We start from the raw sequence: 17,366 nt of genomic DNA, 5'->3' as shown, positions 1-17,366 counted from the left end.
AAATCAATAATTCAAGCACTAGATACTCAGATGTCCATAACCAGGGACACGACTAATCATGATTAGTTTGTACACTCTGCAGAGGTTTGCGCACTTTTCCCCACAAGACTCGATCTCCTCCGTTGAATTTCTCGCACGGCATGATGTTTGAGAAACGGATGATCGAGACACAGTCTTTTCGAGGAGGTCTCCTAACCGATAGATAGGCCGGTACACCTACAATCCCCTACATATGCTAGCCCATCATGAAAAGGATTCCCACAACTTACTTAACTATGCCAGAGCCCATAATGGCTTGTGAATATACACGGAAGTTTCTAAGCATGAATAATCTTATGATCCCTTTGAGCCTGGGTGGCATTCCATAGGATGATCACACAGGTACCCCGGGATCTCCTAGGACAACACTGGATTCCCCAAGTGCCCACAACCATTCCATCCAGATGTGTATTAAAGTAGCCACCTTAAGTTTCCCTTAGATAATATTACTCTCGCAGCTTTCATGAATCTCACATACCAATCCCCGTCTACGAGCATAGCAAAACAGTATGAGCATAACGTATAATATCCCAGGGTTGATAAAAGACAATAGGTACCTACCTCATCAACTACTTAACCACACCCACATGTTACCAATCCTACTCATGCAATGTTTGAGGGTTGTGACTAATGCATAAAAACTGGGTAGTAAAGGGATATGATCAAAGTGTTACTTGCCTTGCCGACGATCGGAAAACCCTAGAGATTCGTAGTAGCAAGCTTCGCACTCCGGAAACTCTATCGTAAACAAACAATAGTATACATAAGCACTCAAGTATAGGATGCAAAGGTAAAATCAAAATAAAAAGATCTAAACAGAAAGTTCAAGTGAAGAGCTTTGATTTGCAAAAAGAATCAATCGAATCGGAGCTACGAAACTCAAACTATGATCAAACGAAGTTCAAATTCAATCTGCTTGAAACCAAATTTTAAATTTTCAAAAACATGTTTAAGTTGGTTATCTGAACAGATGTGAACGTAACGAAGAATTTGGCGTTGGTTTCATTGGATTTGGATAAGCGAGCAAAAATTTGTGAGTGTTTAAAGATCAGGGACTAATCTATAAGAAAACTAATCACGGATAGGTCCCTGGCCGAAAATAAAACTAAAAAGAAAAATCTAACGAACGAACGTTCGCTAACAGGAACTAATGAACGCAAACATTCACTAACAGATCTAAATGAACAAACGTTCGCTAATTAAACTAACCTGGTAAAATAAACCGATCTAAAAGAAAAACAGAAACTAAAAAAACCGGGGCGGGTTTTCGGCGGTTATACCAGTTCGTGAAAATAAACCGGCGGCGGATCGGATCGGCGGCGGCGGCTCCGGCGGATCGGGGTGGTGCGGTAGCGACTCAGCGAGGCGGCGCGGGCAGTGGCGAGCGGCGGCTTCGGCGGCGCGATCGGCGGGGTGGTGTGTAGGCGGCGCGGCGGCTCGAGGCGGCGGGAGGCGGCGCGGCTTGGTGGAGGAGAGGGCTAGGGGGCGGCGGCTTGTAAGGAGCCTCGGGGTGGGTCCGACTTGGGCAGGGGCCGGCCGGCGGCGTGTGGCGCTCGGACTCCGGAGGAGTCCGGTTCGGGCGTGAGGTGGAAGGCGGTGGCGCGGTATGGGTCGGCTTGGCTTCGGCCCAGTCGGTCCAATTTTTTTTAATTCGGCACGAATAAAATTCCAAATAAAATAAAATAAAAATCCTAAAATTTCAGAAATAATTTTCACCGTCCTCTCTTAATATTTAGGACAAAGTGAACAATTTTCTAGGTTAAATGCATTTTTTTAAATGAATTTTTTCCCCTAATTTAACCGAATAAAATTCAAATAAAATATATTTTTATTCAAAATTAAATTTCCAATATTTCCTAGCTGTTTCTGAAGAAGTCATATTATCTTCTCCCATTATTTATTTATTTTGGAAATGATTGAAAAAATAATTTCAAATAAAAAATCACTTTGATCTAATTTTCCAATTTTGGAAATTCAAAAATGGATTTTTGTAAAAACCTCCAACTCTCTCAAATGGTCCTTGAGTTGCTTAAGGTCTCTAGGATCAAAATGTCCAAATAAACCAAATTCAAAATGCACAAATCATGGGTGCATATGATGGCCTAATGATTAACATCCAAATTGAAAATTAGGATGTTACATTCAGTTTTGTTACTAGCAAGTCTTTTTACTCGTTCCGTAATACATCACCTCGTGACTAACTCCTTAGTCGGTTGCTTGCAAGCTTATGATGTGTATTACCGAGAGGGCCCAGAGATACCTCTCCGATACTCGGAGCGACAAATCGTAATCTTGATCTATGCCAACTCAACAAACACCTTGGGAGATACCTGTAGAACATCTTTATGATCACCCAGTTACGTTATGACGTTTGATAGCACACAAGGTATTCCTTCAGTATCCGGGAGTTGCATAATCTCATAGTCGAAGGAATATGTATTCGACATGAAAAAGCAATAGCAATAAAACTAAACGATCATTATGCTAAGCTAACGAATGGGTCTTGTCTATCACATCATTCTTCTAATGATGTGATCCCGTTATCAAATGACAACACATGTCCATGGTTAGGAAACCTTAACCATCTTTAATCAACGAGCTAGTCTAGTAGAGGCTCACTAGGGACACCGTATTCGTTTATGTATTCACACATGTATTTAAGTTTTCGGTAAACCTTTATCATGATTTAGGAAATATAATAATAACCATTTTATTATTGCCTCTAGGGCATATTTTCATCAAGTCGACCCTGTGCGCATGGGCCCCCGAGACCCCGCGCCCACGGATTATCCAGGGAGTTGGCGCTGTAGCACCCCGTGCGCATGGGCCCAACTTACCCCGTGCGCACGGGCCCTATAGGATGAGCGGCCGAGATCGCTGTTGGGCCTCCTCTTCGCATCCACTTCGTCTCCTACCTCCCCAAGCCTATATAATTCGTACCTAGACCATATGTTAGGGTTAGCAAAGTATATGTGAGATATTTGTGATCTTTGCTTCTTCTACCTTCCCTCTTGTGGATCAAGACCCCTTTTGAAAAGAATCCTTGTGGATTTCAAGACCTCCACAAGGAGAAGACTATTCTCAAGACCTCGCCCCTTTAGGAGTGAGAAGAACTCTATCATTGTATCTTTCCTTTAGGAGTGAAAAGAACTTTATCATTGTATCTTTCTTTTGATTGTGTTTGTGAACTTGTGGATCTTGTGTTTGCTATTCTAGTGGATTTTTCGAAAAAGAACTACTAATTCTTAACTTTTCGAGGAATCTAATTGGGTATTGTTGGTGTGATTCCCTCTTTGTGTTATTGGTGTTCATCTCCTTTTCCCCTCCAAGTGTGAAAAGATCCATCTTAGGGTTTCACCCTACAACAGAGCTCCTCCACCGTGTCGTCCTCGGCCGCGAGCTCGTCAATTTTGGTACATCGACCTCGGCCTCGCGTCGCGAGATCCCCCATCCCCCTCTAGTAGTAGTAGAAGAATGTACTCCCTCCGTTCCTAAATATTTGTCTTTCTAGACATTTCAACAAGTGACTACATACGAAGCAAAATGAGTGAATCTACACTTTAAAATATGTCTACATACATCCGTATGTGGTAGTCATTTGAAATGTTTAGAAAGACAAATATTTAGGAACGGAGGGAGTAGAATGTATGATCTTCTAGTATATGATGAAGCAGTGTATGATCATGTAGTATGTGATGAGCTAGTGTGGTTGCAATTTCCCCCGCGAAAGTTTTAAATTATATATACGGGGTTTACTCTGCCGTGCACGATTTCGACCTGCACAACAGTTCGACGTCGAACTGTAAATGCCATATACGGGTTGGTTTTTTACATGGTCTGCTAGAGTTGCTCTAAACAAGCGCCGTGTAGTTGACACGTGAAATAAACTCTCCATGTGGAGCCGCCGGAGATGTTCCATGGCGCAGATGGCCTTTGGAGAAGACGTAGAACGCAGGACAATCTATGTAAAAAGAAAGCGTAAAAGTATTATTTCCTTTGAGGCGAGAGGAAGCGGAAACCTAGAATTACGTCTTCAATTCATTGGGTAAACATCACGTATCCCTCCCTGTTACTGGCAGGGTAAAAACACATGGTATCTACCATACCGTCCTACACACGTCTTTTCTATTTTATTTTCATCATCATCATATTATTCCAGGAGCACCGAGGAAGCCAGCGGCATTGCCAAACGAACAAGACGAGGCAGCGAGCGGCGGATTTGCGTCCCCAGCGGTGAAGATCCCTGCGGTGACCGGCGGTCTCGTCACCCCACGCAGCGTCGCGCCGACGGCCTCCGGTAGCGCCATCATCAGGTTCGATTCGCTGTCCCCACCGGCGCCTGGCCTGATTTGGTGCGACGGCGGCGGCGGCTCGATTCGGTGCGGCGGCAGCTTGATTCGCGGATACTGCGGCCCGATTGCGACGGCGTGCAGAGTCCCCGCTCAGCGTCGGCCGTCCGAGGGAGCGGCGAGGTGACGTGCAGCGGCGGTCTGCTCCGCGTCGCGCACGTGCAGTCACGCGGGGATCAGGCACCGGATTGCAGGTCAGGGCCCTTCCCCACTCTCTGCTTCGCCTCTTGATTTCTGACGTGGGGGTTGTGGATTCGGGAGGAGGGATTCCTGCGGCGGCGCGCGTATGTACAACCGTACGATGAACTCATCCAGCAACGGAGTTCTGTACATGATCGGTCCCCCGTCGCGGCGCTGCTTGCTTAGTTTCTTTATCTTTCGCAGCTCGGTGGAATCACGAAGGGCGCGGGGTTGGCTAGGCCCCTGCGATTTACGGTTGGTGGTGATTAATTAGGCAGCGTAGTTACAAGGGTTGATGAACAATTGGATCGTGTTATTTGCAGGGGTCATCCGTCTAGTATGTCTGTTGTTGCTTGCTAGCAATTTATGTGAGTATTTCATGGATATCTTGTTTTTTGTTCGCAATGGAGGCTATTTGCAACTTCTCAGTGCTAGTGGACTGATGAATTAATTAAAGTTCTGGTGAAGGATTGCCATAGGGTAGGGTTTGAGCGTGGAGTGGTCATTTATCATATTTTAGCAACTGACTACCAATTCTGATGCTAACTCATGGCAAAAAAGAACCTCTGCTGCCAGAGCCTTGGGCTACGTTCTCTAAAACAAGCGTCTCATCTTGGAGTGAGATATTTTGTGGTTTACTAGTTATCTTGGTCCAATGTATCGCGATGGTACTATTTTAATTATGGAGCAATTGTTCTGGATCAGTGGTAGCTTGCGAGAAGCTTTGATGTTGTGACTTTGTCTTTGGGTATGCTGGTCCAACTATCATCCTGACTCTGTGTTGTTTCTTGTATATGGTAGCAGGTAAGAGATCAGATAGTACAGGCTTGAAATATGACTATAGTCCTATTAGTTTTTAAAATGAGGATTACTAAACATAAGCTCGCTAGTTGTACCTCACATATTCGTGGTTCCCTTTGACTGGTCGCAAACAAATGGTTTCTCTTTAGGATTATGTGATGATTAATAACAGTCAAATGCTATGTGGTTCAGACCCCCATAATGATCTTTTTTGTGGGGATTTTTCTGGAGTGTGCATAATGTTTGACCCACAACTTACAAAATAATTGGGAGCACTAATACCTGCGCCTTACGTCTCTGAGCTTCAGCCGTGAATTGTGATTCATGTTTTCTCATACGTGTGTCACATGGACTTGTAGATCGTCTCGATGTTCTACTAATCCACATATCGTATGTGTGTCTTTCTTTATCTTAAAAAATTCCTATACGCCTTCCCTCCCTCTTTAAGGAGAGATGCAAAATAAAAAAGTGAAGTAAGGGTGCCCTGTGGGTATTTGATCTTGCTCACTGCCCCTTCTTTTCATGGAAAAAGGAAATATCAATTTCTCCATTCATTGAACCCTAGTTTGGGACTGACGGGGCTCGAACCCGCAGCTTCCGCCTTGACAGGGCGGTGCTCTGACCAATTGAACTACAATCCCCGCGGGGTGTATGGCATACCCATTCTTAAATAGAACCATAAGAAGATTCGATTCGTCTTTCGTACTCTAAGAAATAGACGAATCATATACTACAGACCCACATATTATATTATACGTGGGTATAGTGAGAGTGACATAACTAGTATGTCGTGATTTTTTATCACTAAAAATGGATAATAATCCAGCCTTCAATAAGAAAAACTCTTTTGTTTGTAAGAAAGGAATGAGAGAGATATGGATTAAATTTTTTCCCCTTTTTTCTTTATCTTTTATTTCTATAGATCAGACATCTTATTTTATGGAAGAAAAACAAAAGGATTTAGTTGTTAGATTAGATGGTACATTGTGTCTTGCTGTAGTTTCTTACATTACGTGCATCATTTTATTTCTTGAATTTGCCTGGTTGGTATGCATTATTAGATGTAAGTGATAGAGATGGACTATTTGTTATTGGTTGCATTTGATAATTCATGGCTGTAATATGCTATTTATTTGCAGACTGCAGTAACCTACAGATTTCTGTGGTGGCAATTTCTCGTTGCTTGTGTAACATTATTCTCTACAGAAGCAAAGAATATATGGGCTGACTTTGGCATTTCATGGGAGGTTTTGAAGATGATGAACCGCCATCAAAACGGGCAAGAGCATCCTCAGTAGAATCAGCAACTTTGTCAGACATCCCCTGTTATTCTAAACCCACTAATCCTTTGGGAGGTACAATGGCTAGACCTTTGACTTCCCAAGGGAAAGAAGTTATGGTTGGTTCTAAAGGTTTAATTAAGAGGGATGAATTTGTGAGGATAATCACAAAATCTCTGTATACTCTAGGATATGAAAAAACTGGAGCTATTCTTGAGGAAGAATCAGGTATAACACTGCATTCCCCACCAGTGAATGTTTTCAGAAAGCAGGTGCTTGATGGGAATTGGGACAGTGCCGTAGTTACCTTGAACACACTTGATCTTCTGGATGAAAACATTGTGAAGTCTGCAGTATTTTTGTTATTGGAGCAGAAATTTTTTGAACTTCTGAGAAATGGCAATGTCATGGGTGCTATGAAGACGCTGCAAAGTGAAATCTCCCCCCTTGGCATTAACAGAAAAAGAGTTCATGAAATGGCAAGTTGCTTAATTTCTTCTCCGCAAAACGTCTTGGTTGGTTTTTCAAAGCCTGGAATTGAATCTTCTAACTCACGGTTTAAGCTCCTAGAGGAATTGCAAAAGGTGCTCCCCCCTACCGTTATGGTACCTGAGAGGAGGTTAGAGAATTTAGTTGAACAGGCACTTACTGTACAACGTGAAGCTTGTTATCTACATAATTCTGTTGATGGCCTGTCACTCTATATCGATCATCACTGTGGGAGAGATCAGATACCATCTCAAGCGCTGCAGGTCAGAACTCATGCTGGTGCCCTATTTCAGTGCTTGCATTTATTACATGTTATTTGCATAGAGCTAAATCAAGGTTGCACACTTGTCGGTTGACTGGACTGGTCACGCACCAATAGAAGCAGTAGTGTCTGCTCTTTCCTTTACTACCTACTAGTAATCGTGTACTTGCACGCATGTCCAGTTTGGCAGTAATATTAATTGTGTTTAATGCAAATGTTGTTTCCAAATTATGATCTATGCAATCAATATGTTTCCAAATTATTGATATGTGATCGATGATATATCATTGGAGCAGCGTGAGACGTTGGATATAGGTGGTTGGATGGCTCAGATCATTTGGATTCGCCAAACTCGTGCTTTTTAATTAGGAGTAGATAGATAGATAGTAGACTATGTGTCATTGCTTTTATTTGATGTCTCATCATTAGAAGTTCTGTTCTATTATCTACCCTTTCTCTTTGGATTGTATGTGCTTGCAGCCGCGAGCGTGTATGTTTGACTACTTGTATACTTTGGTTTTGCTGTTGTTGGATAGTTAAAGTGTAAAACATAGTCATCTTAACCGAAGAAGCGAAAGCCCACTTTACTTACAATATATGCATAACATATAAGCCTCTCAACTCTTGAGCATCTGTATAGCGCCACCCCTCCCCCCCTTCTGTCTTGCTATTCGAATATTTTTTACAATATATATTTAGGTTCCAAAGGGTACAAACAAATTGAGATTTGCATGAGGAAGTATTGGACTTGCTGTTTCTGTATGGACAACTGGCCGAGAAAGATAGATGTTAGCTGAGTGCAATTTTTCTATTCACGAAAACATCCTATCAGCCGAGGGTCCTGATGTGCCTTTCATTCCTAGTGTAAAACAGTAAATGCCTGTTATGTTTTGTGTTGCATGATGACACACTGTTAGATGTATACTTATCACTTGTACTACTAAATCAGAAGAAAGTAAAATTATTGCAGGTTTTGTGTGCACACAGTGACGAAGTATGGTTTCTCCAATTTTCAAACAATGGGAAGTATTTAGCATCGGCATCAAACGATAAAACTGCAGTCATATGGAAGGTATCTATGCTTCTGACTTTTGACATTCTTAATTGGTGTTAACAGTGCAGTCACTTACCCCTTACTTTCCAGTTTTGCACCCCATGTGAAAACTGGATGCACTCTCTCATTCATGCTTGGCTGCTCACCTGCTATTTGTTCTGTCTGAAAATTGTTGTCCAGAATATTTTGTTATTTGTGCAAATTTAAGTGAAAGATACAAGATTGCCTTTTTTACATGATTAGTTTCATCGGAGCCTATTTGTACAATGTTTAGCTTCAGCACCAAATATATTTGATTAATATGTTTGTCAGTTTTACTCCATGATCATGTGACCAAACACTTTTCTCTTGGCCTGTCACCGTTGAACATGGAAGTGTGTTTCTTCTGGTTACACTTCAATGAACAACTCCACAACCCTAGAGCTTTGGTCTCTATGCATGTGAGGAATGGTTAGCTTATCTGAAAGGTGTTCTGATTTTTTTTGGTGGTCACACACTTACTGTTGCTCCTTATTTTAAAATGTCAAAACTTATCTGCATAAAATTTCCATTATTTCCTTCAACACTTGAACCCATTCGAGACCCAGATGAACATGAACCCGATTTTCTGTTTTCCTCTTCCGCATTGTTCCAGGAAGCTAGCTGCATTCCACTCGTATGTTTGTTTACTGATAATGATGATGAAGTTACATTTTCACGATCACCTCGATAGTTGATGCAACACAAAACAGTCTTCTCCTTGCTTGCAGTAATGTGAGTATTCGTTATCCTAGGTTGATGAAGATGGAGAACTATTGCTGAAGCATACATTGACTGGTCATGAGAAACCAGTGATGATGGTTGCATGGAGCCCTGATGATTGCCAGCTTCTCACATGTGGAATGGAAGAAGTCATCCGGCGCTGGGATGTTGAATCTGGCGAATGTATTCATGTTTATGAAAAATATGGCGTTGGTCTGTTGTCATGTGGTTGGTTTCCAGATGGAAAGCAAATATTGTCTGGTTTAAATGATCAAAGCCTTTGCTTGTGGGATTTAGATGGAAAACAAGCAGATTGCTGGGAAGGGCAGAGGTCAACGAAAACATCTGATTTTGCTGTCTCAAAAGATGGCAAACTTATAATAAGCACCAGTAGAGATTCCGCAATTCTGTTATTCAATAGGGACACAAAACAGGAGAGGCTGATTGAAGAGGAGCATACAGTCACTTCATTTTCTCTTTCGGAAGATGGTGATTTCTTGCTTGTAAATCTTGTAAATGAGCAGATTCATTTGTGGAACATAAGGAACGATCCCATTCGAGTTAAACGGTACACTGGCCATAAGCGCAGCCGGTTTGTGATAAGGTCATGTTTCGGTGGATCTGAGCAGGCCTTTATTGCCAGTGGAAGCGAAGACGCAAAGGTATGATATATTGACTGTGGATGCAAATAAATCAATAAATTATGTTGTCCGCATCATTTCTATTATTTATTACTCCATCCCATAATATAAGATGTTATTACAACCAATATGTGAGTGTTATTATAACACTTACATTATGGGACCGAGGGAGTAGCTTCTAGATAATGCTACTCCCTCCGTTCCTAAATGTAAGTCTTTTTAGAGATTCCAATATGGACTACACATGGAGCAAAATGAGTGAATTTGCACTCTAATGTAGGTCTATATACATTGGTATGTAGTTCGTATTGAAATCTCTAAAAAGACTTGTACTTAGGAACAGAGGGAGTAGATTCCAGAAACTTTGAAGTTATATTTGCTACTCCCTCCATCTCAAAATTCTTGTCTTAGACTTGTCTAAATACGAATGTATCTAATACTAAAACGTGACTTGATACATCCGTATTTAGACAAATCTAAGACAAAAATTTTGGGATGGAGGGAGTATCTTGCAAGCCAATGTTACTGGAGAACCTAGTGACTGAACTGGAAAAGCTGCCTTCTACTGTATATCTAATAAAGCATAACTGTATATACAACATTTGTGACATTTTCAGTGTCATTGGTTCAGTTTGACAACTCCGTGTCATGAATTTTCTTAATTTGTCAGGTCTATATATGGCACAGAGCTAGTGGAGATGTTATCGAGACCCTGTCTGGCCACTCGGGTGCAGTCAACTGCGTAAGCTGGAACCCTACAAATCCACATATGCTTGCATCTGCGAGCGATGATCATACCATTCGCATATGGGGGCTAAAGAAAGCCACCGTGAAGCGAAGGGACGCAGGCAGCAGCAGCGGCAGTAATGGGATCCACATGAACGGCAGCGCCAACGGCAACGGTTTCGTTCACCAGTGCAACGGGAGCCGCAGCAAGTGACAACGACATGCAGCGCTTTGCTTTCCTTCCTCCAGGAAGAACACCCTAGTCCAGCACCGGTGTAGGGGGGGAGCGGAAAACCTGCTTGGTTTTATGCATCGCCTCCCTTGTTCCATCGTGTGTCGCAATTGTCACATTTATTTCTCAATTCAAAGATGGACACAAATTCAAATATTTTTGGCGCTTAAAATAGCTTTCTTTCCTCTAATTTTGTGATGGTCGTGATGGCACCGTAGTGATGAACCCATTTCATATTTTCCCTGATTTCCTCAATTCAATGTCAAACGAAAATAAATTATGAAATGTGCACTTGGCACATCTTGCGAAATACGGGAAATCACGTTGCTACGGGCTACAGTCCATATAAATGATTTGAACAAATGATTAAGGTCGTTTGGAAGGTCAAAGCTCATCCTACGTCCGGATATGTTCCGACATCAAACGGGCGCATAGCCAAAATCCAACCATTTGGACAGTCAGCCCAAACTTTCCCAAATCTAGTTCATCTACTATCTACTACTACTATAAAAAGAAGAGAGGGCCAGATCCAAACAATCACATTCATTCATCATCCAAATCTAATGGCTCTTAATCTTTCTATGTTTAACGCAACCAATCACGCCCTTAATCGATAGCTAACCCACCCATAATCGATCGCTAACCAGCCACGCCCTTTAAAAAACATGCACGCACGATCTCTCACCCCCTCCGCACAACCTCTCGCCCCCTCTTGCTCCTCCCCGCGCCGTCCGCCGCCCGTCGCTCCTTCGCTGCGGGAGCCGGACCATCCCAGAACCTCTCGTGGAAACCCAACATTTCATTATAATGAGTTAATCTAGGCAGAAGATTGTTTCTTATCACACCACCGTCGCGCCTTTCGCCGCGGGCGCCGCCCTCCTTCGCTGCGGGAGTCGCCGCAAGTCGCGGCCGACCGTCGCGCCCTTCGCCCTGGGACAGCTGGAGGCCGCCACCCGTCGCGTACCGGGGGAGCCGCCACAGCCCGTCGCCGCGGGACAGCCGGAGCCGCCGCGACCGTCAGCAGCCGCCCGCCATCCTCTCCCGCCTCCTGCTCATCCTCGCCCACCTTCCGCCGCCCGCCGGTCCTCTGCCGCCCTCCTCCCGCCCATCCTCTTCTCCTCCGCCGCGAGCATGAGCAGTCGCCCGCCGGTCCTCCTCTGCTGCCCCAACAAGGTGGGAGAGCGAGAGCATCCCGCCGGCCTTCCTCTGCTGCCACTCGGAAAAACGCGAGCGCGGCCGGGTGGCGGTGTCCTCCTCTGCTGCCGACAACGACCTCATCCAGCCAGTAAGTTTTCTTTACATTGAATTGTGAATTGTTTGAACAGCATGCTTGTGGTTATGTTCCTTCCAAACAAGACAATCTGATGCATACATGATCCTTCTGGTTATGATTATTTTAGTGCATAGATGATCCTTCCACACAGCAAACAAAATTAATCACCATTATTCTGGGACAATTGCCGCAGGTGAATTATCACGATCCAACGCCAATGCCACACCCAGCACTAAAAGGGTTAGAGTCTGGTTTATGAGTATTTAAGCTCAATCTGATTTATGAGTATTTAAGCTCTTTGTATGGTTCACAAATTGTTTGCTGTCACTCCAATTACCTTTTCAATGCTCTCAAAATCCTGCACATTCCTCGGGTGGCACGAAAATTACCATCCAGAAGATTCTGAGCTTTCTGATCAAAGATATTTAGGCAATCTCACTCACAATATTTTATATCTACTCCCTCCGTTCCAAATTACTCGTCGCAGAAATGGATGTATCTAGAACTAAAATACATCTAGATACATCCATACCTACGACAAGTAATTTGGAACGGAGGGAGTACTATTTTTGCCTCCTCCCTAAGAACACCTACTTTATTTATACAGGTTCAGAGCATTCCCACTCATCACCATTCCCTGCATCTAAGGTCCATTTTGTCACAGTTTCAGATTTACTAAAACACTTAACAGTTTGATTTACTCAAACATTTATGAATTGAGCTTCTCAATATTACATGACAACTCCGCATGCCTACTCTTAAGATCCCTGTGTAGCATCGTTTTGTCATTGGACTGATTTAGGATTTAAGAATTAAGCTTCTCAATATTACATCACAGCTCATACCTACTCTTAAGATCCCTATGTACCATTGTTTTGTCATTCTACTAATTTAGGATGTTCCCCAATACATGTCACAGATGAGGAATCATCGTCCGTTTGCGTTAGGATCAGCCGAGCGTTCCCCATTTAAAGATCTGAATGTTAGGATGATCTCCACCATGTGGGCCCAACGGCCCACCGGGCCCTTAGATCCGCGCCCTGATCGGGGGTGCTCAACCCACTATGGGTGACGGGCCCCTGTCACCTGCACTATATAAAGAGGTGGGGGCCGACGGCTCGCATCACAAGGTTCGTCCAGCGCCGTACACCCCACCTAATCCCCTACCGATCTAGGGTTAGTGCAGTGCTGACGGGAAGCGCCGCCACCACTTCGCCCACTACTCTCTGCCATCACAACAGGCCATCGTCGCCATGGCCGGCACCGGGAGCTCCTCGAGCCACAAGGTGAAGGTAGGACCACCAGGATCCCTAAGCCTACCCGATCCAAAGTCTATCAATGGTATCAGACAGGTTTGGGCATAGGGTTTCTTCGGTTGAAATCAAAGGAAAAGATATTACCCCCTCCCCTGGAACCCTAATTGACAGGGCAAAGAACGAATCCAAACCGGAAAAAGTAGCGCCGCCATCATGGCCGCGCCGTTCCTCTCGATCCGGGCGCGCATCGGCAAGCCGAGGCGCCGGACGAAGAACCAACCCTGAAAAGGGCAAAGGATGCACCGCGGCCAAACCACTCGACGGCGACGCGCTCACTGCAAGGTGGACGCACAGCCGGCGAGGGGGAAGGCCACGGCGCCGCCGCCGTCCGCTCCACGGCCCTCGGGCGCGAACGGGGGCAAAGGAGGGCTTGACCGCTCGTCTCTTTCTCTCTCTGTTGCTTGACTCGGGGGGAGAAATGAAGGGAGGAAAGGAAGAAAGGTGCGGTGACCTGGCACGGCGCGGTGACCGTCGCCGGCAACTGCGCGCGGCGCGGTGGCCCGGCGACCTGGACAGACACAGCCGCGTGCGGGCGAGAGCGAGAGGAAAAAGGGGCTCGTGCGACGCGTGGGGAGGGAAAGAGCAAGAGCTCGCGCGGCACGGCGCGGCGCGATGGCCGTCGTCGACGACCGGCACGACGCGGTAGCCGAGTGGCCGGAGAGAGCCGCGTGCGAGACCGACAGAGGAAACGGAAGAATAGGTTAGGGTTTTGCCCGAGCGGCGCGGCTGGACCGTTTTGATCGGGCGAGATCGGCGCTGGATCGTTGGATCGCGTCTGACGGCCGAGATCAAAACCCTAGCCTCAGCATGGGCTTTTGGGCCGAAAAGGAGCCGCGGCTGCAGCCACGGGCGGCCCAGGCCAGGTGGAGGCGGCTCGGCTCGCGTGAGCGCTCTGGGGGAGAAGGCCGTGAGCCACTGCGGGCCTCCTGTGCCTAGGACGAGGCCGGCTGGAGTTGGCTATTCGTTTTTCCAACAAACTTTTGTTTAGAGTACAGAAAAGTAAAAGAAAATGTTCTGAGAAGTAAACAGAAAAAGTCTTTGAAAATAAAAATAGAAAAATTTCAGGAAAATAATTGTTCATGAATTTAATAAAGAAAATAATAAAGTTCATGAATTTTATTTGGTCAAAGAAAAGTTTCTGTAAAGAAAAAAAAGTTAATGAATGTTTTATTCATGTTTTTCCGCTGCAAATAAAATAAAAGTGTTTTTTTAAAGTGAATTGAACTAAAGTAAAAGATTAAATTGTTGTTTCTCCAATGCATTTTTGAACCAATCGGTTGAAATTGCTTAGAGAGTAAAAGAGTATAGAATTGTTTCTGAATAGATTCAGAAAGTTTCCGCTGCAAAGAAAAAGTATTATCCTCCAATTAAATTGGAACCAACGGGAATATTTAATTGGATGAACAGTTTTTTGAGAGAAGTTTTTTCACTTGTGGGTGAAATCAGATTCAGATAGCTTCTGCTATAACAGTAGAAAGATATTTGATTAAAGTTTAATTATGGTATTGTTATTTTCTGACCAACGTTGATGATGACAATATTATAATTCAATGAGTCTTATAGTTAAAAGTTCAAATCTCTGATAATTTTTGTATCAAAGTGACCAATTTTCAGAGCATTTGATAAAGATTGAGAAATGTATATTAAAAGTTTTCCGCTGCAATAAAGTTGATAATGATGATTATTTTCTTAGCAAAGTCGCTTAATAGAAATTTCATCATCACATTATTTACGAGTTATATGCATTATTTCCATTTTCCGCCCAACGGTGATATGGAATTAATGTAGAAGGATGATGTTTTATTCTAATTCTGCCCAGCGGTGATTTAGAATATAAAAGAAAGTTTTTCAAAGTTTAATGTGCATATTTTTTTTAACCAGGCCAACATGGGGTTATTTTTTATGCTCATTATTGTTGATTATTGGCTAAGTTTTCTCAGACTAAAAGTTGTTCATGCTTTCATTCATGAAAGCGAATGGTTGGGTACTTGTGACCCGAAAGACGACCAAGAAAGATCATAACGTGAGGGAGTATGTTCTCTCTAAAGAATGGTTTCAAAAGAAAAGAGATAGATCATTGAGAGTTTTGGTTGACGAATGTCTTTCATGTACTCTCTATGATTTGAGATAAAACAAGCAACATGCGTGTTTAATTTGACCAACGTCAGATCAAGCATGTGTGTCAAAGAGCATTCGGATTTATTTATAAATTTGATGATTGAATATGTAGTCAAAAGAGCCAATTCTGGCATTCATGTTCCTTACAGGGAATTACCTGCATAGCGGGAAAGAGGATTATGATAAAACCCGCATGGCGGGGAAAGTCTGGGAAAATACCTGCGTAACTGGGTAAAGTTGTCATAGTATTATGTCAAAAATCCTATATGTCAGGAGAAATTCTGGCAAAGGACTTATCCTGTATGACAGGAGAAAGATATGATGACTCATGTGCTTAATGTGTCTCACTCTAGAAGAAAAGTATGGAGTAGCTATTATGCTTTCCTAGTATCGACCGTACACCTTATGTGTAATGGTCATTAAGCACTCACTAAATCCAAAGAGATTAAAAGTTACAGATGAACCTAAAGATAAGAATGATATGCAAGTGTGACTTGCAAAAGTACTAATGATAAAGAACTCTGTTGAGTTTCTGAAATGAAATGAGGAAAAAGTACTCCCATACCAGTTAAAAGATAACTTCATTTTGTATGAAGAGATAACTTCATTTCGTATGAAGTAATCTGATGAATGAAGTAGATAATCGAAGTTTCCTCAATTCACAAGAGTTATCAATGATTTTCGAAATTGTGGCAGAAAAGTTCTTGTCACATTTCGAGGGGGAGAAAGAAATATGAGATAAATTAAGATTGATGAAAATCCCCTATACTTTAGATAACGTGATGAAGAATGTGATCGTCTGGGGGAGTACGACGGTCATAATCATACCCCTAAAGAAAAGAAATATTTGTATTTTTGGATCTTTTACAGTTCCGAAAGCAGAGTAAGGAATACTAAGATGGTGCTTAAAGTGCCATAAAGAAGAAAGTTTTAACAGAATAAACCCAAATTATAAAGTTTAACGATACGCCATTTTTAGTGAAGATGGAGTAATCTGGGGGAGCATGTTGTATGACCTATAAAACACATCCCCATATGAGACACTGATGGTCTCAAGGAATGAGAAAATCAGATACTTCTGATTACTATAAAGTCTATGTTAGTGAAATTCAAATGGAGGTTGATCCCACCTCATTTAAAGCGCTCATTCGAGCTTCGAGAAGTGCCTGCTTATCTAAATGATAAGAGACTATGTGAGATGAAATGAAATTGGTGAATCCCGACGATGTTCGGGACTATGAGTAATTTCCAATGGAGCCAAAACAGTAGGTTGTACAGAGTCTACAAGGACAATGTGACTCCAAAGGAAATATGTAAAGGTGTAAAACACGACTTAAATCGAAAGGTTTTTGCGCGTTTTGCACTGAATAGATTACAATGAGTGTTGGTAGCACATCATGATCTGAGTTACATCAGATGAAAGATATCATGATCTGAGTTACATCAGATGAAAATAAAGAACACATGGGATACTGCATGAAGAAGTCTTTTATGGACTAAAGCAATCAAATGTTGTTTTGGGTTAAAGAAAATGAGAGGACAATTGTATTCGTGCAAAGTTATAGAATGGGAAATTAATTTCCTAATCCTGTGCATGTGGATGAAGTCCTACTTGCTAGTGGTAATGTCAATCTACTGCGGGAGGAGAAAGAAGTTCTTGTCCTCAAAGTTCAAAAGAATGTTCTCGGCAAGTGTCTCATTATAAATATCGAGATTCATCAAGAAAAGAATAAAATGGGGTATTAGTAATGTCGCATGGACATACTAAGAAAGGTCTCTAAAGTATGCATGCGAGAAAACCTACGCCTGTTCTTATAGTCAAGGGTAATGGAACTGGAAACTATGGTGTTCCAAGAGTTGATGAG

The 17,366-nt window shown here is 43.0% G+C and overlaps 1 protein-coding gene and 1 non-coding gene across 2 annotated transcripts; one reads left to right on the top strand and one right to left on the bottom strand.

The window, feature by feature from the left end:
• Positions 1-4,167: 4,167 nt before the first annotated feature.
• On the top strand, positions 4,168-10,950 carry LOC125525145 (WD repeat-containing protein 26 homolog). The gene is made up of 5 exons (XM_048690162.1): positions 4,168-4,582; positions 6,509-7,401; positions 8,371-8,472; positions 9,228-9,857; positions 10,507-10,950. Exons 2-5 carry the CDS (start codon positions 6,610-6,612, stop codon positions 10,774-10,776), a joined length of 1,794 nt encoding a protein of 597 aa, XP_048546119.1. The 5' UTR covers positions 4,168-4,582; positions 6,509-6,609; the 3' UTR covers positions 10,777-10,950.
• On the bottom strand, positions 5,937-6,010 carry TRNAD-GUC. Its single transcript has one exon. It is a non-coding gene; the product is annotated as a tRNA-Asp (tRNA).
• Positions 10,951-17,366: the final 6,416 nt, after the last annotated feature.

The sequence above is a fragment of the Triticum urartu genome, chromosome 7 (assembly GCF_003073215.2).
Source record: "Triticum urartu cultivar G1812 chromosome 7, Tu2.1, whole genome shotgun sequence".
Classification (NCBI taxonomy): Eukaryota; Viridiplantae; Streptophyta; class Magnoliopsida; order Poales; family Poaceae; genus Triticum; species Triticum urartu.
This window is presented reverse-complemented; position numbering and strand designations above follow the sequence as displayed.